Here is a 20,938-nt window from a genome sequence, read left to right as displayed (position 1 = left end):
AGACTGTTTTCTCGTTATGCTACTACTCGCGACCAACGAAGTTTAAAAGAGTGCCTTAAAAAAGTATTTTGTTTTGAACAGATGCTGAAAATATGTTGTTTGAAAACATGTTGATTAATGTTGAGTTGGTCGAATGGGTCGGTCGATTGCACGGCGACGGTACCAAACAAAATGTGTAAGGCTTGTGTTTTCGATCGGTAGGTCGAAAACACTTGTCGATTTGTGACTTAGGAAGTCGAGTCTAGAATTTTAAGGGAGATGTGAGGGGCGGACGCTCGCGTGAATATTATGGTATGTGAAGGTGGGTAATTATAGAGAAATATGGGGTGGTAGGTCGGTTGAGTTTGCTTGGAGGCTAAGGAGGTAGCTCATTGAGGCGCGAGCACGCCAGTGATACAATGGGGTGTCCTGTCCTTTTCGAAAATTTGGATTTTCCATTTGTTCTAACCAATGTTTTGTTGGTTGTGATTTGTGGTATTCAAATAAGATATCGTGTAACAATATGGTCATCTAATAAGATGATTTTTGGGTGTTATTTGGGGTAGGTATTTTGTGTGCTTGACTCGAGTTTGACCCGTGTTGAGACGGGATTTGAATTTTGAGTCGGTTTTTGGCCCAGTGTCGGTTTTGACTCTCGTTGGTGTCATTTTAATGCAAATGGCATGATAAAGCCATTCATGGCATTATTTTCAAAATTCGAGACTCGGGTTGACTTGGGTTGACTCAGATTGACTCGGGTTGCGGGTTTCTGAGTCGGTTTTGGGTCCGAAGACGGTTTTAACTCTAAATAGTGTTGTTTTAATGCAAATGAAGTTAGAAAACCATTTTTAAAATCATTTTTCATATCCGAGTAATGCATTAAACCGTCTCATGTATAGCCAATCCACGCACGTATATCAAAAACACGTTGTAGTCCGATCATCATCGGGTGATTTTGGAAGGTGTAGATACTGGGTATCTACATATAGCCAAAGGTTATATGTATCTTACTAGTAGTGCAGATCAAAAGGTTTGGTATTGTATGGTTTTGGAGTAGATTTAATATACCTAAACATAGCTTCATTATGTGGTTGATTCATTAGGGCAGATTGCTTACATTGGATAGATTGGCACGAATGGGGGATATGCATGAATGGTATGTGTTTTCTTTGTGGTATACAATTAAATGCATACAAGCACTTGTTTGAAGAATGTCCTTATACTAGGGTATGCCTTAAATTCTGAAAGATGGGTTGGTAATAGAGGTTACAGGTTTGCAGATTGTGGAATTGATTCTTAAATAAAAAAGACAGCAATTGTTGGTGCATGATGTGGTAGGCATATGTTTTCTCTAGAAGTGGTTGTAATGGTGCATGATTTGATCGATTAATATAATTCTCACATTTTCAAAAAAAAAAAAAAAATGGATTTTTCTATGTGATACCTTGTACTTTTTCGAATTTTAGGTGATATTTCTCGCTTTTCAAAAATATCAGTGGTACTACTAAACTTAGTGAAAACATTTTAAAAAACCTGAAATGATCTAATCCGCCTCTTTTAAATGTTTAGTTTATACATTTTGCATTGGTTTTTTGGTAAAAATTTGTCATGCCATTAATATAAATATCGTTTAGTCAATCGTAAACATATTTTCTTTACAAAATTTAACTGTTTAAAAATGTGATTTTTAGTAGTTTGGGTATTTTGAGAACATTTTACAAAATTTAGGGGTACCACTTAGACCTGGCAAAAGCAACTTGACCCGATTGACCCGACCCGAAAAGACTGGCCCGAGACCCGAAGTGACCCGAACTACATCACCCGAATGTGACCCGAAAACCCGAATTAACCCGATCCGAACATGACCCGAGCTTTCTTGACCCGTAACTCACCCGACCCGAAAATGACCCGATCCTAAACCACCAAATCCGAAAATGATCCGACAAAATATAACTCTAATTGAACCGAAATGACTTGAAATGACTATTTCTCTATTATTCACTAACCCGAAAATGACCCGGCCCGAAACAACCCGACCCGCTTGACTCGAAACAGACCCGACCAACATACCCGAAACCCGTCCCGACCCGAATTAATCTGAAATCAAGAAGAGACCCGAACTAACCCGACTCAAACTAACCCGACCCGTTGACCCGTTTTGCCAGGTCTAGACTACCACTGATGTTTTCAAAAACGCAGGGGTATCACATAAAATTCGAAAAAATACAGGGTACTACATAGAATAACTCAAAAAACAATGAATAAAAATTAACATTGCGTTATCAATAATATAAGAAAATAGAAAACTAAAAAGATAAAAAATATGTTTTTCATTACGACTTCAAATTACGTCTTTTTTAAAACAAAATATAATTTGAGTAGCCCATTCGAGTAGACTACACTAACATGTGGAATACACGAGAAGGCCTTGGCCCAGCAGTGTAATCCACACGTCAAGGCCCATGCCTATTCATATGGCCTAAACGAGTAAGCCCAAGTGTTTTGTGTGGGTTACACGAGTTGACCAGGCTCATTCGTGTAATTCACACGAAAATGCTCAGGCCTAATCGTTTATCAATCTCACGCGAATTGGCCACTTGATTCCATTTTTTTTTCCAAATTTTGTTACCGAAATCGCTTCAAATCACATCCTAATTGACTCTAAACTACATAATTCTTAATCTAATTTAAGCCTAACAACTACTCTACACTATTTTAACAAATTAGAAGTAATTAATTATAAATTAAGAATAATAAACATGTCATGCCTTCTTGTTAGTGTTCAATGGCTTGTTCTTCTTTCTTTCTTCAAATTCCAATTTGTTTTTTTTTTTTTTTGTTGTTGTTGTTGTTGAAGTTGTATTTAGGAAATAGGTTTGAAAAAAGAAAGGAAAAACTTCAGATTATTTGGGACAAAGGAAAGGAAGAGAAAGTGAAAGTGTAGAAGGAAAATTGGATTTTATTTTACCACGGTTAAAAAGATGGCTTCTAGGAGCGCAACAAGTAATTTTAGAGACGTGATATAGGAAGTAACAACGTTCGAAGTATATATATGCATAAATTGAAAACCTTCGAGGTCTTATACAGGATGTCGTGAACACAAATAAATTGAAAACCTTTGAAGTATTATCCGCATAAGGTCCTCCGACATTTGACTCGTCTTTCGTTACAACAGTTTGTCATCATCAAAATGATCGTATATTGTCGATAAAATACGATATTTAACTCGTTTTCTGCTTGTGACAAAGAAGTGTCGGTCTTCGATGAGAATTGGTAAAAATTGGAGGACTAAAAAACACCGCTGAAAAAGCCAATGGTGTGGGACGAGATCTAAGTCGCAAATTCGTAATAGAAAATACTCAACTATAATCCAATAACATGTACGTCCACATAAAACAGAATCCAGCAAAGATACCACTAATCCGACATCAATACAAGGTGGGGCACCCCATGTACTTCCCACTTTATGGCAAATGGGTATTTTGTGAGGGGAAATGGTATCCGTCTATACGTATAGACGGATAATGTCCGTCTATAATGAGAATTTGTGATCCGACATAGGGAGTACTATATTTTGATTTATTAATTGTTATCCTTCTGACATAGAAAAGGGAATCTACCCGTTAATCACTACAAATCAAATAACTCAACAAAATCACGCCTTTCTACTAGAGAACTACAGTACTAATTATCTTTCAACTTAAAAGAGTGGAGTACTCAATGACGGTGGTGGGGACAGAATGTGACCAAATAGTTACCCCTAGTACAAGTAGCAATACTTGTGGGGTCATCATACGCGTATGAGTACGCGCGTGGGCATGCTGCCTTAAAGATCTTCGAGTACGCTGTTGGCTTGCAAGTTTGAGGACTCCCAAAGGTTCCTGTGCAACAGTACTTGGCTAAGTTGAATGCTGAACACGCGCTCTTGCATGCTACTACACTCCCACGCGGTCCTCGTACTTGCAGCCCTGCTGGGCACATTGTATTCAGGTCACTTATGCACCCTGCTGGTGCGCAGCTCCCAGAGGCTGCTTTGAATGGTGTTATTGAGATTGCAAGGTTGTAGCCGTCTACTAGACTAACGTCATAGAAATCCTGAAGAATGAGAACACAACATTAGACACGTTATTCACTTAATAGATGAAGCTGATTGAGTATCGGATATGAAAGCAAAATGTAAACAAAAAAAAAAACTATTTACAGTGAGTTTGAACATGTTATAGGAAGAGCATTGCTAAATTCAATGTATGCGTCAAGTTAATTGAAAATCGTGGACTTCGTGGTGGGGTTTGTTTTCAATACTCTCAACGTAATCTACTGCTCCAAAGACAGTAAGCGCAGGTACCGAAACCGCAATGTTACAGGGATTTGGTTACAAAACCAGTTTTAAAAAAACATTACTTTTGTGTTCAAGTTTATTAACAAATCTTGTACAGCTAGGTAGTACGCACACTTCTCCAAATTAGCCGTTCCGTATCCGACACCGTGTCGGACACCGACACTCCTCGGACACACACCGAAACGTGTCGGACACCTATAAAGCCTTGTCTAACATTCTACATTTATTCGGGCACGTGTCTGACGCATGTCCATGGTATTTGGGCCGTGTCCGACGCATGTCCAGGACATTTAGACATTATTTGGGGAGAATCATGTTCTTTAAACGAGAAATGAGTTATCGAAAGCGATTGATTAGAAGATGCGTTTGGATGGAAGATAAAAATGAGTTATAATCAAGGGCAATTTTACCTTCACTTATTTAAATTTAATATCAAATAATTTTATAAAAATAAAATCGAACGTTTATAATTATAAAATATATATTTTATTAGATTTAAATAACGTGTCCCGTGTCCTAAATTTTATGAGATGTCGTATCACGTGTTCGTGTCCGTGTCCATGTCCGTGTCCGTTTTGGTGCTACTTAGAATACAAGTATCCTCACCCTATAAATTTGTGAGAAATTAATATACAACGAAACATTCACGTGTATATACAAACGATTCTTCAGTAACCAAAGAAGTTTTGTCAAAATTAAGCAGGTTTAATCATACAAACATAAATTCTCATTTAAGATGGATACTAACCGTTGGAGTTTAAGACAGGGTATATAACTACCACTTTCATAGATAAGTCAAAAATAAAGTGGGTAGATATTAGCAAAAGACTGCTCTTTATCTATGCAAGTTGTAAAGAATCACATGTTAGGTCTCCCACATTAGAGAAAGAGAGAAGTGTAATCTACTTTATGAGTTAAGCCCTATTACACCCATTTTCAATTGGTTTTGAGATACAACCTCCTTGAACTTGTAAAGTGGAAACTCTTTCCTCCTCTTAGAATGCGGCCTAGGCCCATGAGCAATTCTAACACAAGTGGCATGCATTGGAGTTTTATCCTAAGTCTTAAAAGAGATCTACTGTATTTGAATTTTTTTTTTAACAGCTGTATTAGAAATTAATACAATGTAATTTGATATTTACTGCCCCATTTCTTACGTCTGCAGACTGCATTAGCAATGTACTCCAATCTGTATTTGAAGTATATCTATCTCTGTTTGTATAATTAGGGGCATATTTGTATCCACGCAGGCATACACAAAACAAATACGAGTACAGAACACGGCATACATACAAGTACAACATTATCATAAAGTATTTAGAGTAAATATATTTGAGATGAGTCTTATACCTGCTCCTGTCCAAGGGTGATCTCAGCCAAAGTAGCAGGAGGTTCACCACCAGCACCGGCACAGTAGAGAGTGCCACCACAGTCACCGGTGGCACAATGGCCACGGCCAGCCGCATCAAAAAAGCACCCATGGCGGCCCCACACTCTCCCCGACCACCTGTTAGGGAGCTCCATTGAGTAGGCCTGATTTGGCAACAGCATGAACCCACCCCTAGCTAGCACGGGCTGCCCTGCACTAGGCTGCACTCCCGGCCAAACTGGGAAGCCGCATTTGTTCGAAAATACCATTTTTGCTCCCATTACTTGCCCTACCACCAGATTTTACACTATTATTGGACGTTTATTTGTTCTTCAAAATCAAATAATAAGGCTGTATAGTGTATACTAATAATAAGATTTAAGTCAGGCACCCTTGAGACCATAATATACAGAGTAAGGATTTTGTAAGGGATTTAAGCACGGCCTTCCTAATATTTTACTCAAGATCCGCCACTTATTTATCAAGCTGATATAATTGTGCACCATTCCGCAAAAATTTAAATTCACTGTTAGTTACACACAAAACTATTCAACAGATTGGAAAAGTTTGGTGTGGTAAATGAGTGCACATTCTTGTTAAACCCACGAATATCAAGAAACATTTGGTAATTAAGCATTTAATACCCTTCCAAATTTGGTATTAATTTAGAAATTAAAGAATAAATTACACATAAATGAATCCAATTAATATACAGTATGTATTAAGTATTTATTTCCTTTTTTAGTTCTTTAAATACAACCCAATGGTTGTATTTATCATTTCCCATAATTTATTTCCTCCCCATCTTTTTGTTCCTCCGATTTACGTGTTTGCAGTTCAAAGTTATAAACTACACCCTCTAATTTTTTGGAAATGCCTCATATTCCAATTTTTGACTATTCATTAGAAATGTCACATTTCCATCTTGTGTATGTTTTTGTTACTAAAACACTTTACTTTAACATTAATCTTTGTAAAAAGAGTAAATAGGGCATTTCCAAATAATCGGAGGGAGTACAGTATTTATAATATAAATTTTTTTTGGAACCAATATGATATTTATATTGACATGCTATTAGTTACATTTTTCTATAAAAAGAATATCGAGATATGGGTAAATAAATGTTATTTTAATCGAAGTCCTGTATTAAAGGAGATGGTTAGAAAATTAAAAGAGAAGGTAGATAGTATTTAGGGCGAAAATATATACTCATGTGAATGAATATGACAAAAGATGATATCACTGAGTGGATAAATACAAATTCTTATTGAAAACAGACACTATCTGTTTTAGTTTAAGACATACAAAATATATACTCATGTGAATGAATATGACAAAAGCAAATGAATTGTAAAAGGTAAAGGTTTGTTCTATATACCATATGGGGTGATATTTGAGTCATATTAAGCTTAAACGAATAGTGCAGTAAGGAGAGTAAGGAGACTAGCTGATAGATAAAATGATGGTCAAAGTGACACTTTGGAACACTGGTGGAGCTAGGGGGCTAGCAGGGGCCCTCGGCCGCCGGTGGTTGAAATTTTTGAAGTTTTTAGTTAAATCTTTCAAAAAAATTTCAAGTGTATCTTATATTATTACCCATCCGCCCCTGTAAATTTTTTCGCCCTAAGCTCAAATCCTAGCTTTGTCACTGCTTTGGAAACCATGTACTCGTATAATAAAATAGGAAAGGAGAGAACAATGTGAGTTAGAATGATTATATAAATGGAGCACCCAAATTTTACTGATCTTGACCGGAATCAGGGGATCCACAAAGAAATATGGTTTACCGTGCAAAATTTTACTCCACTTATTTTGTAGCTATATTATTAAGGAAAATTATGTGAAGAACTATATTAAATGAACAAAAATGAATAAAAGGAGAGTTTTCAATACAATGTAGAAGTACAAACTTAATAAATATATAAAATAAACACAAATTCTCATTTGTGACGGCCGTATCCGTCACAAGCTTGTGACGGATACCGTTTCCTCTCACAAAATACCCATTGAGAGGTGAGTGGGAAAGCACGTGGGGTGTCTTGTCCCTCTTTTTTGTGAGAGGAATGAATGCTCATGATTTGGATAAATTTCGTCACAAAGCAAAGATTACTGTAAAATAAAATGCAAGAGAGAAAATAAAGGGTTGAAATGTACCTGGGAAAAGAGTGAAAAGAGAGAATAATAGAAGAGAGAGGAGGAGAATGAGAGTCGAATCCATGGCTAATGAAGAAAATGAGTTGAGGGAGTGAGTGCGTTATAAGGACAACACAAAGGTAGTGAAGTGGCCAGTTTTCACACAAATAGGATTATACATCTAGTTTGTCCATACAAGCAGACAACCAAGTTTAAAATTCGAGAACATGTGCAGATTCTTTCCGAAGCCTAATTTAACTTTCATGTTTTTAATGTGTAAATGGATAAACTCAATACTTTTAAATAAAGCTCATATTCTTTAACATAAAGCTCGGATACTTTATCACAAAGCTCAGATTCTACACCGTACAACATATACAACTGGTTGTATAGTCCATGAATTGCAGTTTTCAAGTGTGAAATTAGTGAAGAGTTGGTAAATAACTTTAGGTTGAGGAGATGGGCTTATATAGAAACATTCACCTAATATGTTGCTATGTTATTAAATCATAAGCTAAGTAGCACGGACGCTCTTCCTAATCAGCCATTTTATGCCCGATATCGATATAGATAAAACGCATGTTTAAATATATTATAGTTTTATACATGTCGAAAGGGATTGATAAGAAAATGGATTTGCATGGAAAATGTGAATTACTATTTATTTATGTCAAGGTCAAAATTTATCTTCACTTACTTAAATTTAATATCAAATATACTAGTTTTAAACCCGTGCAAAATTGCACGGGTATGTATTTGGGCCAGTATTAATGTTTTTGGATGTATATTTGTTTTTGCATTTCTATTGTACTTATCTAGTTTTGTGTGAGATACTCTGAATGTTTGCACTTCTATTTATAAGCCAAGATAACCTCTTATTAAACCCTAAATTCCCCACTACTATCATTAACCCACAACTCCACTCCTTTAAAAATGCTGTAACTGTTGCCATGACATATTTAACTGCATATGCCATTATCTCAGAATAAACTGATTATCTGATTTTAATGCAGTTTCGGATTTGAAGTTTGCACGGTCCAAGTGTATTTATCATGATGATATTAACGTTGCCTATCATTCGTACTGGTAGAAGTAGAAATTAATCGGTAACCTATCATTGTCATCTTCCGAATTCGGAGTGCGAGACTGATAGTAAAATTGCCAGAATTTTTGCTCCAAGTACATAAATCCTCGATGATGAACGGCTTTCTATACAGATCTGAGAGGATTATTTTTTCTAAAAAGAACATATTTTAAGGGTTTTTGACTGTTAACTTATCGTGCTGTTATTATTAAAAAAAATATTTATTACAACAATTGCGAATTATTTATTATAAAAAATTTTATTAAAATTTTTTTAATCATTTGTAAATTAAATTAAAATTTATTTATTTTTTTATAGTCAAAAAAATTAAAATTTGCTTTAAATTCTAGTTGAAGACTAAATTAACTCGGTTGCCTATCATTGTCACCTACCATTTTCGGTGTGTGCGGCTGATAGTTAAGTTGTCGAGTTTTATATTCCAAGTAAATACTCCGTCATAATTGATTTTTTTTAAACAAAATTTTTTGTACCATGTAGTTTTAAAAAATTATGGTGTGATGTTGTTGCTGCATGGTACAATAATATTAACCAAAATAAATGAATATTTTATACTCCAAGTAAATACTCCGTCAAGATTTATTTTTTTAACAAAAATTATTGTACCATGTAGTTTTAAAAAATTATGTATGTAATTCATTTGCGTTTTATGTTCGATCCCGTATATAAATGTAATTCCTTCTTGAAATTATGTAATTTTATTATTATGTAATTTTGTTTTAAAAATTATGTAATTCAATTTCATTTACTCGCATTTGTAATTCATTCTGCGTATATGTTATTAATTTTATTTACACGGAATGTATAAAATTATTTCATAATATTAATTCATAGAATTTTTTCATAATATTATTTCATAGAATTTGTTGTAAGACGGAATTTATCGCATGTTTGAAAAGACGGAAATCTAAAGAAATAAATACATTGCACACTCACGGGTCCCACCATAACATGAATTTCAAAAAAAAAAAAATTCATTAATGACGTGGCGCGCTGAGGATTGAGTATTGTCTTTTGTATTAATATAGATAAGATTAGAAAATTAAAATCATATGTTATTTATAATTATAAAATATATATTTTACTAAATTTAAATAACGTGTCCAGTGTCCTAATTTTCATGGATGTCGTTCCGTGTCATGTCCATGTCCGTGTCCAATTTGGTGCTACCTAGTTCATAAGTAAATCTCGCACAATTCAACTCTGTTTTATTTTCTTCTCCCTTTACTTAGAGACGGAACTGGATACGCGTATTTGCACGCCTTAAGTAATGATTATTGGTCATATTTTCCAAAATATTTAAAATTCTGTTACATCAGCTTTTCAACGACTTTTATTAGTCCCTCAAATTCTCTTTAACCTTCCCCCTTTATTTTTGCACAAATTTTAAGGGGTAACGTGATTGAAGAGAGGGTGTTATGATTATCATTTAAAATGTAGAAATATTATGAGCTTAATTTTTCCCTCCTTTTTTATACACAATAATAGTTCCTTCCATATTTGCAAACAATAAGCTGTGCATTTATTTTCTGTAACCGAATTCAATTAACTTACGGATTAGCGTATTAATTAAATTACAAAACAGTATTTAAATTACACATTATAAACTGTAATAATACTCCAGTATTTAAACAGTATATTAAAATGGTATTTAATTTTTGTTGAAATGAACTTATATGATCTTAAATTATCAAAACTAAGAAGATATCAATTAGCTTAGTTGGTAAAGTTATAAGTTTGGCATGAATTTGAATATCGTTAGATCAAAATCGCTCTCCTGGTTTCCTTTACACCAAAAGAAAAAGAAAAATTCCTAAACTTAAATGAATCTACAAAACTGAAAATAGATATGACATTTCATAAAATAAATTTATAAAATCTAAACTATACTTTTCACAATGCGTGATTTTAAGCCAAAAAAGAACCAGGTCTAAGACCATCCCCAAGCAAAAGGTCAGCTTAATCGGGTCAATCAAAATTTTACTCTTAATCACCCCTTATTAACTTGACCCAATTTCACCCTCCCAAGCAGAAAGTCACGACCTGGGTCAATTAATCCAATCATTTTCCACTTTCCAACATTTTTAATCATTTCTCACATTCTTTACCCCACTAAAACCTCTCTCTTACTTTTTCAATTATTATTTACTAACTAATTATACACAAGTTTTTATTACTCCCTCCATTTTTTAATATATGACGTTTTGCTTTTTCGAGGCAAGCCTTTGACTTTAATATTTACAAAAACATATTTGGTAAAAAATTAAAAAAGTTATACCATAAAATTCCTTATGAAAAACTCTTTCATATGAGTATACATATCACTATATTTAATCATATAATTTAAGAGATATTGAAGAGAAAAGAGTGTGCTCCGTTAAATGTGAGAAAGTCATATATAGAAAAATAGAGGGAGTATAATTTTTAAAAAATAAAAGTACTCCAATATATTAAACATTAATTTAATGACGTACACTTCGGAAAAAAATTATTAAATAACAAAGTTAAAATTTAATAATCAAAAAGACGATTTCATTGACAATAAAAAACCGCATAATTAAAAAGGCCGCATACATAATTTTTTTTTTTAAAAAAAAAAGTAAAAATGATATTAAAAAACAAGAAATACTACAAAATAATATAAAGCATCCGAAACTAATTTTAGTTACGAAAGTTTTGCCAAATATGCTCAATGAGATCATTTTTCAGAGCGATATGAGTGGCACGATCACGAATTTCACCATGAATTTCTACGAATCGTTCTTGAGGCTATCTTCTAAGACGCTGATATTCATACGGATCATCACTAGTTGACGCTTTTGGCACTTGGGCAGACTATTCTCTAGGCCTTTGTACTCTTTGTACTTTTAATGTTAATATATTAGTTTTTTTTTTTTGGATTTTAAATATTGTAACCAATTACAATTTGACACATGTAAGGTCAATTCTTGGGTCAATTTGAGCAAGTAAAGGTCATCAATTGACCTCTTCTCACCTTTTCAACCCTTGGGTTATCCTAATTTTTTGCTTAAATGTGGATTAAGGTGACCTTCCACAAACTGACCCCTCAATTGACCTTGTTTGGGGTGGTCTAAGAAACTTGGTAACATTGGCTTAATGAACCGAAATATCCAATCAGAAGAGTCGTTGATTTTAAGGGAATGCATGAACCAAAACAAACACAAACTATAGTATAAGACGGTCTCACCCCGTAAGATGGTCCACTATTATAAAAAAATTGTTCATTTATTACTAATAAATTACTAATAAATGGATTTATCTTTTTTCATTATGGGACCGTATTATAATGTGAAACTGTCTTATGCAATAACTACTAGATTAGTCAATTAAAAAATTGAGTAAAAACGAAACTGAAAAAATAGAATGATGTTATAATTAAGACAAATTCTCGTTGAAGACGGGCGATATCCGTCACAAGCTGAAAACGGATAGTACCCCTCTCACAATATGCAAGTGGCACTATCTACGGGGTGCTCCCACAATATGCAAGTGGCACTATCTATGTGTGCTCCATTTCCTCCCACTTGTCTTATTGTGAGAGGGAATTATCGGTCTTCAACTTGTAACGGATAGTGTCTGTCACAAGCAAGACGCTTTGTAATTAAGAAAGGTAAAAGGGACGAAGTGAGTGATTATGATCTAGGTAGCACAGACACTTTTCCTAATCAGCCGTCCCATGTCCGACACCGTATCGGACATCGACACTCCTCAGACACACGGTAAAATGTGTCGGACACTTATAAAGTCGTGTCTAACTTTCTACATTTATTCGGGCACGTGTCCGACGCGTGTCCATGGTATTTGGGCCGTGTTCGACGCTTGTCCATGACATTTGGACATCATTTGGGGTGAATGATGTTCTTTAAACGAGAAATGAGGTTGTCGAAAGAGATTGATTAGAAGATGCATTTGGATGGTAAATGAAAATGAGTTATAATTAAGTGCAAGTTTTACCTTCACTTATTTAAATTTAATATTAAATGCTTTTATAAAATAAAATTAAAACTTTATAATTATAAAATATATATTTTATTAAATTTAAATAACGTGTTCCATGTTCTAAATTTTATGAAATGCTGTGTTACGTGTCCGTGTTCGTGCTCGTATCCGTTTTGGTGTACTTAGATGATGATAATCGATGTACAATTCATAGTTGCGCCAAATTTCTGGTCTCGAGGACATTTTATGAGGCATATGTTGTTTCTATCCGTTGAGAAAGGATTTGACTGTTGTGAGTGTGGACTGTGGACGACTAGAGGGTGGTGGGTCAGCAATCAAAAGATAATTATTCATTCACAAATTCTTATTATAGATGGGAATATCCGTTTATAGTTATAGATGAGCCAAATATCCACCACTTTAAGTATAAGACAAGCAACAAGTTGTATGGTGGAGCTCAAAAATGTCATCACTTTAAGCATATTTGACGCGTCTATAGCTGTAGACGGATATATCCATTTATAGCGAGACTAATTGTTGTTCCTTTGAGATGTTTTACAACTTTCACACGTGGCTTTGGAACTACTACAAAATCTTTTTCACTCTTGACACTAATCTAGATATTAAGTTGTTCACAAATTCTCACTTTAGACGGACACTAACCATCTAAAACTGTAAACGGATAGTGTCCGTCTCACAAAATGAGAGTGAATAGTGCAAGTGGATGAGAAATGAATACCCCCACTTGCCTTCCCACTTGCATTTTGTGAGAGAACCACTATACGTATACACCTCCTTTAGATGGATAGTGTTCGTTAGGGCTGAGCAAAACCGGATATCCGATCCGGATTCCAAGACCGAATCTAATATCCGAATTTAAAATTATCATTTTTTCTAATCCACATCCGATCCGAATATTTCGGATATCCGAAAATCTGGAGTCTGAAAATTCGGAGATCCAGATTTCGGAAGTAGGATTCGATCCAGATTTAAACGTACAGTAAAAATTCCACCGAGGCTGAAGGTATTGGGCTATTGGCAGACTAAAACTAAAGGCAATTTCGGTTCATTTCGCATTTTGGAGCCCGATAAAAAAGGTAACGTCTTCGATCACATAAATTACAAGTCTCGATCGTATAAATTACAAGTCTTAATTGCTTAAATTACAAGTCTTTATTACAAATTTCAAAACTAGTCAAAAAGTCGCATAAACTAAACATAAAGTTTCCCTTTTTTGTTTTTATATAAATTTTTAAAATTTGGATCGGATTCGGATATCCGGTTTTAAGAATATCACAATCCACATCCGATCCAGTTTATTCGGAAAAAACCGGATCGTCTATCCAATTTAAATGGTATCCATATATTCAGATTTTTTATTTCGGATTTTGGATCGGATTTGGAAAAAAAAATCGAATCGGATATTTTTTGTTCAACCAAACAACTTAAAAATATGCATATAGTCATTCATCATTTTTTGGGATAATAGGGCTATAAATATTAGTTTATTTTATTAGTTTTTTTGGGTTAAACGGGTTAAGTAGGTTAAAAATGACCTGCTAAAAGATAAATGGGTTAAATAGGCCGGGTTGGGTTATAAAAAAATTAAATGAGTTGGGTTAGGTTTGAGACAAATGACTCGCTTATGTAATTGGGTCAGGTTTGAGTTGGGATAGTGGTGAACCGTTTAAAGTTGACACGAACATAAACACGACACACCCTAATCTGTTTGCTAGGTCTAATTTGCATCCTCCCATTATATTATATAGTCGCTTTGTATCTTATGCAGTATTCCTTCCTATTCAATCCATTAGTAACATCTAAGTATTGGAGGTTAAACTTGCAAAACTTTGACTGTAGATTTCAAAAGACTATGAAATTTTGAAAGATGAAACTAACATATTTAGACTTGCAATGAAAAAGTGTATTGTAAAAGTATATTTTTTTGTAGAAAAAACCCTATATAAATGATAAAAAATACGGTCAAAGTGGTGCCTCGAAAACCACCCAAAAGTAAATGTTACCAATGAGTTGATTAGGAGGGAGTATAACAAAACAAAAATTCTACCGTCCTCCCGGAGGATGTTACTCCTCACACACAAACACAATCAACCCAAGTGGAATATTATAATGGCTTGTGTGTGAGGAGTAGTGTCCTCCGGAAGAACGGTAGAATTACTCATAACAAAAAAGAAACTCATTTAGCTGTTTGATAGGGACCCTGTATATCCATGCCTTTGATCTCATAGACTCATACCCCAACTAGTCTTAAATCTGTACAAAATATTGCACGGGCATACAATTGCAACGATGTGCATTTTTTAATGTTGTTATTGTCAAAAAATCTAAATAGACACAATTATATTTTTTATGAACCAATTTTTAAGATGTAAGATTTGAATTATAAATTTGTGTAGTTAAGAGATTGTATAGTTTATGATTTTACAATGAAGTTCGGAAGAAAAATATACAAAAACAAAATAAGCATTTAAAAATAAACATAAAAAAATTATATTTTATTACATTAATTTGACGTTTGATAAATCAATTTATGTTTTTTTTTTTCAAATTATTTGTAAGCTCACCGCTTGCTCACGTCTCTGACCCACACATTCACTGTGGTCGTCAAGTAGCGAACACTTGTATCTGATTAAGTTTAGAACTGTCAAAAGACGACCGATCGACCAGAAAAACCGACAGAAATCCGCCCAACAATAACCCGGAAATAACCCGTGATTTTCAACCCGAACCCGAAGGCGACCCGACCCCATAATAACCCGCATATTTAGGGTCAAGACCCGTCAAACTCGTGACCCGATCTGAAAATAGGTAAAGTTATTAAAATTTTATATTTAATGCAAATATAACTAATATAAAATGAAAAAAATAATTTCAACTTTAAATTTTTTGGAATAAAAATATGATTATACTTATTTTAAAGCATAGTTTTGTCACATGATTAATTACTGGAATGATTACCATATAAATATAATCATTGCTTGTCATGTACACGTAACAACTGATCAATCCAATTGTAATACCCCCAATTATCCAGGAATCTTTAGGAAGACATTTCCAGATAAATAGGACTGTTACCATCTCGGTTTCCCGAGGTAGTGAACAACAAAGATAAACAAACCAAAGTACTTTATTAAAATAACCATTAAATGTTTTATTACAATTTAACCAACACTAAATAAACTGGAATAATTAATTACATCTCGCAGCGGAATTAAATAAACTAAAATATTAAAACTATGTGAGCTAGACTTCTAGGTAGACAAGCCAGTATCTTCACGCATCCCCATGAGGTCCCAAGTCAGCTAACCTCAAGTACTTGTCAGTCAATCTGCTCCCCAATAATTGGTTCATCACAAGTGTTTACAGAATACACGGTCAACCCAACAGTTGAGTAGGGATAAATATCAACAACAATAATTAACAATAGATAATTCAATTTCATACATATGACACCACTCCCTTAACAATGTGCTCCATCTCATGACATGACACCCCTCCCTTTAGTAAGGCCGTCTCTGGGCCCGTGAGGGCCGTGCGGCTGCACAGGGCCTCCAAATTTTTGGGTCAGAAATCATATTAAATGTAAGAATAAATAAATGTAGTACACTAAATATTCAATGAAAGATAGTGTCTTGGTGGATAGCAATTAAGTTTCTAAACACTAGGTATCAGGTTCAAGACTTGAGAGTTACATTTATGTCCTTTTTTTGCCTTCTTTTTAAAAATTTTGTTCTTTAAAATGTTTTATAGGGCTCCATATTTAGCGTTCGCACAAGGGCCCCCAAAATCCCGAGACGGTTCTGCCCTTAACAACGTGCTCACAGCTCCATGGTACCTCTCCCTTAACAACGTAACACCTTTCCTCTGCAATAGTAACCCTTCATCAACAAAGTACATATTACAGTTCATCTCAGAGTACAACTCCCTTAACAACGTACATCTGACCACAACACCTCCCATCACAGTTTCACATTCATATGAACAATCAACAATACTGATTAATCATATATCGTCATAATTCCACATCCACAATAATAATAACAACAACAATGCACAATATAATTTCTCCCCTTCCAACAATTACAACAATATCAATACGTAAACAATTCGTCTCAATATATCATCCACAATAACATACACTGAACACATATTAAAGTTGAGTAGGATTTATCCCTACCTGACAAGCAAGTACTCCAATTAAAAGCAATCCAATCAACTAATAGAATTCTTCAACGAAACCGTCACCTATCATAAATAAATTATAATTACTAACTAACTAATTGCACAAATCAATTAACTAATTATAAATTAAGTATATTAATTACAAGCTTATGCGAATTAGGAACTTAAAACCCGTGATAGCCTAACCAAACCAAAACCTGAACCCGTGTTTCTAACCCCATAACCACACCCAACAAACACGGTTTAACCCGTGTTGGACACACCCCAAAACCTGCATTACACCAAACCAACCCGACATCAAACACCTCCACCACTAGCCCCACCGTGAGCCAGCACCATCAGCTACCCAGCCACCCACTTTACACTAGCTACAACCACCTCACTCAACCACCATCACACGCCCTCGCAACCCATTCCACGACAACACTCACAACAACAACAACAACAACAACAACAACAACAACAACAACAACAACAACAACAACAACAATACATGACACACGACACACAACCTGTACACAACCATCACCCACGCATCTAGCAGCCACCACTGTACCCAGCACTACCAAAAACCCATGTCCTATACCCTACCATCCCAGCCAACGACAATAACACACACAACCCATACCACAGAAACCCACACAAACATAAACCCGCAACATCCCATGAAAACCCATGAAAACCAGCCTCATACCAACCACCACACGCCACCAACGGCCACCCAAAACCACCCTTGTCAGCCGACTCACCACCAGCAGCAGACCACTCTAAGCCTAGGTCACGACACCCCTCATCCCGTGTTAATTTACACGGTTTATACAAACATCAACAACCCTAAAACTAGCGGTCAGCGTCGTTCAACGGTCAGTCTAGTGGGGTCACGGCAAGGTCACGGACATGGTCTAGTCACACGGTGGTCCACGGGTCAACGATACAACGTAAATAAAGATGAATTAGTTTATAAGAAGGTTTTATAAAAACTTACCTTGTGACAAATAAAAGACGATAAATTCCTTTGCTTTCTCTCTCTCTCTCTCTCTCTCTCTATCTCTCTCTCTCTCTCTCTCTCTCTCTCTCTCTCTCTCTCTCTCTCTCTCTCTCTCTATTGTGTTTATGAATTATGAGTGAATAAGGTCAATATAAGGCCTATGTCTTCTATTTATAGTCGTAGGGTGGATCACATAGAAAGGTATTAGGAAACCATATAATATATTATTATTATTACTATTATTATTATTACTATTATTATTATTACTATTATTATTATTATTATTATTATTATTATTATTATTATTATTATTATTATTATTATTATTATTATTATTATTATTATTATTATTATTATTATTATTATTATTTGTGGACATGGGCCACGCGTTACGCGTACATGGGCCGCCGCCGATCCGTGGACGTAGGTCACCTACACGCCAAGCCAATCTGTGGACGTATAGCGGTCTGAAAGCCACGTTTGGAGGCGTAGAAATGCTTTCGACCGGATCGCTTTAGATCGGTCGCTTTCGTCTCGGCAAAGGTCTCGAAACGATGTTTGAGATGTTCGGAGTCGCCACCGATCATTTGTGGGATGCTTGGAACCCGTTCGAATCCACTTTATAGGTCAATCAAAGCAAAAAGCGGTGTTTGACATAGGTACTAAAGATAAGAAATCGTCCCCCCTTTTAGCATTCTATGCTTAAAATGACTCTCGTGCGCCCTGGATAAGGCCATCCACTATCCAAAGGTTCTGAGTAAGGGGTGAGGGTACGTATTGGGAAGCCCTTTAATCGGACACCCAATCCCGCCCGCGTTAGCGGCCTCTACTGATCAATCGTGGTTGTTTAAGTGCAAAAGTTGATAAAACGGTTTAAATGCATGAATGCACATCCAAAAGTTTAACCTAATATGTGAAAGTTTGCTAAGCCGGTTTGTTTATCCACATAGCATGAAATTGATGTCAAAGTTGGATTTAGATTGATTTGCATGTGAAACGGAAATTAAACATCCATTTACCAAATTCGGATTATGATGCATAACGCGATCCATTTGTTTAAAAAGGTGTGTTTAAAGGATAAAGTATAAAATGCAAACTTGTCAATCTGATCCGTCACGTATTCGGATTAACCGTAACCGGGATCGTCCTAGACAAGTGCTAAAAGCGAAACAGAACAGTGCCAGGCAGCCCCATTAAGGCGCGAGCCTATTGGCATGGGAACAAGGCCTGTCCAGGTTTTAAAATATGAAAACAGACGGCCTCTTGGGGCGCGAGTCAGATGACGACCCAAGGGGCGTCTCCTGGTTGTTAAAAAAAGGTTGTTTAAAACTGTTTTTTGTAATTAATGATTTGTAAGTATGATTTACATGACTCGGAATAATTACTATTATGTTAGTAATATTCGTTGTCGGATTTGCAAGTTTGAAAAGCATAATAAAATGTGTAAAAGGAAAATGTTTGATTTGAAATAATTATGTTAAGTTCAATTATTTGTAATTAGTCAAGTTTGTCATCGTACTCGGATTAAACCAACATGGTATAAAGAACCAAGGATGATTATGAATTATGACTAATATGTTTGCAAATGTAAATAAATGAGAAAGATGCTAAGTAAAATAAAAGGGGATTAAAATACCCTTTAATTTGTAATTAACCAATAATATCATCGAGTCACGGATTAAACCGTCATGGTATAAAGAACTAAGGATGATTTTTGTAATGGTCAAAATATGTATCATAAAAATGAATTAAGATGGTAAATAAAAAAAAAGAATTTCCTTTAAAATGTAATTAACCAATTAATATCACCGAGTCATGGATTAAACCATCATGGTATATGGAACCAAGGGTGATTATGATTTATAGCTAAAAAGTTTGTCGGTTGAGTGATGTGACCATTATTTGAGCACATTTAGTCCCCGACTTAGCCTCATTCCTATGCTTTTTAGTGCATAATTGGGTCATTTACTATCTTTAGTCCTTTGTTTTGCATATTCTTTGAGGTTTTATTTCCTTGGTAGGAGAGGAGTGCAAACCTTGCATTTTCATGGCAAAATGGAGCTAAATTGATCGAATCTAATGACCAAGCATCAAAGAGAAGATAAGACTAGAAGGCCTTTGTACATATTATAGTAGATGGGCAATGATGAAGAAATCCTTGCATCCCCGACTAAATCCCGGAGGATTATTTGAAGAAGAAAAGCAGAAAAGGGAGCTGTGACACAATCCGCCCGTCCAACCAAGAAGACGCCCGTCCAAGACGAGGGGAATCCGAGCATCTTTGCAGAAGGGACGCCCGTCTAGCAACGCCACAATCCGCTCGTCCTGCCCAACAATCCGCCCGTCCAGCCACCAAGAAATCCGCCCGTCCCGACACCTTAGACGCTCGGATTCCCTTATAGTCCCACACGACCCTTTTCTTCCCTCCATGAAAGATGCGCATATTTATGAAAGATCGGCAAAAAGGAGACCGGCATCTCTTTTGAGAGGAGCGATTCCTCAAGGACTTAATCGTCATTTAAGCCCTTAGTAAACCCTAATTTGTGTACCTAATCCCCACTATAAATACCCCATTAGTCTAATTAGATAATCATGTTCTTCTCATCAATCTCTAGGGTAGTTTATATCATTCTAATCTCTTCTTAATCTTGTAATCAACTTTTAATCAAGTCTTAATACAAATCTCATTTCCTTAATCTCTCTTTTGTTCATCTTTTATTTTGGGTAATTGAAGATTATTTGGGTTATTATTGGGAAATTGACAACCTTCCAATCAATCATCAAATACTTCTATTATTCTTTGTTTTATTTTGGAATCATTAGTAAGTATAATCCTCTTAATCCCTTTTTAATTATTGTTAATC

General features: G+C 35.2%; 1 protein-coding gene across 1 annotated transcript; it reads right to left on the bottom strand.

The window, feature by feature from the left end:
* Positions 1–3,523: 3,523 nt before the first annotated feature.
* On the bottom strand, positions 3,524–7,984 carry LOC141592360 (thaumatin-like protein). The gene is made up of 3 exons (XM_074412991.1): positions 7,843–7,984; positions 5,669–5,976; positions 3,524–4,074 (listed from the first exon to the last, which is right to left on the bottom strand). Exons 1-3 carry the CDS (start codon positions 7,904–7,906, stop codon positions 3,697–3,699), a joined length of 750 nt encoding a protein of 249 aa, XP_074269092.1. The 5' UTR covers positions 7,907–7,984; the 3' UTR covers positions 3,524–3,696.
* Positions 7,985–20,938: the final 12,954 nt, after the last annotated feature.

The sequence above is a fragment of the Silene latifolia genome, chromosome 7, assembly GCF_048544455.1.
Source record: "Silene latifolia isolate original U9 population chromosome 7, ASM4854445v1, whole genome shotgun sequence".
Lineage (NCBI taxonomy): Eukaryota > Viridiplantae > Streptophyta > Magnoliopsida > Caryophyllales > Caryophyllaceae > Silene > Silene latifolia.
Note: the sequence above shows the minus strand (reverse complement) of the source record. Positions and strands in the feature narration are given on the sequence as shown.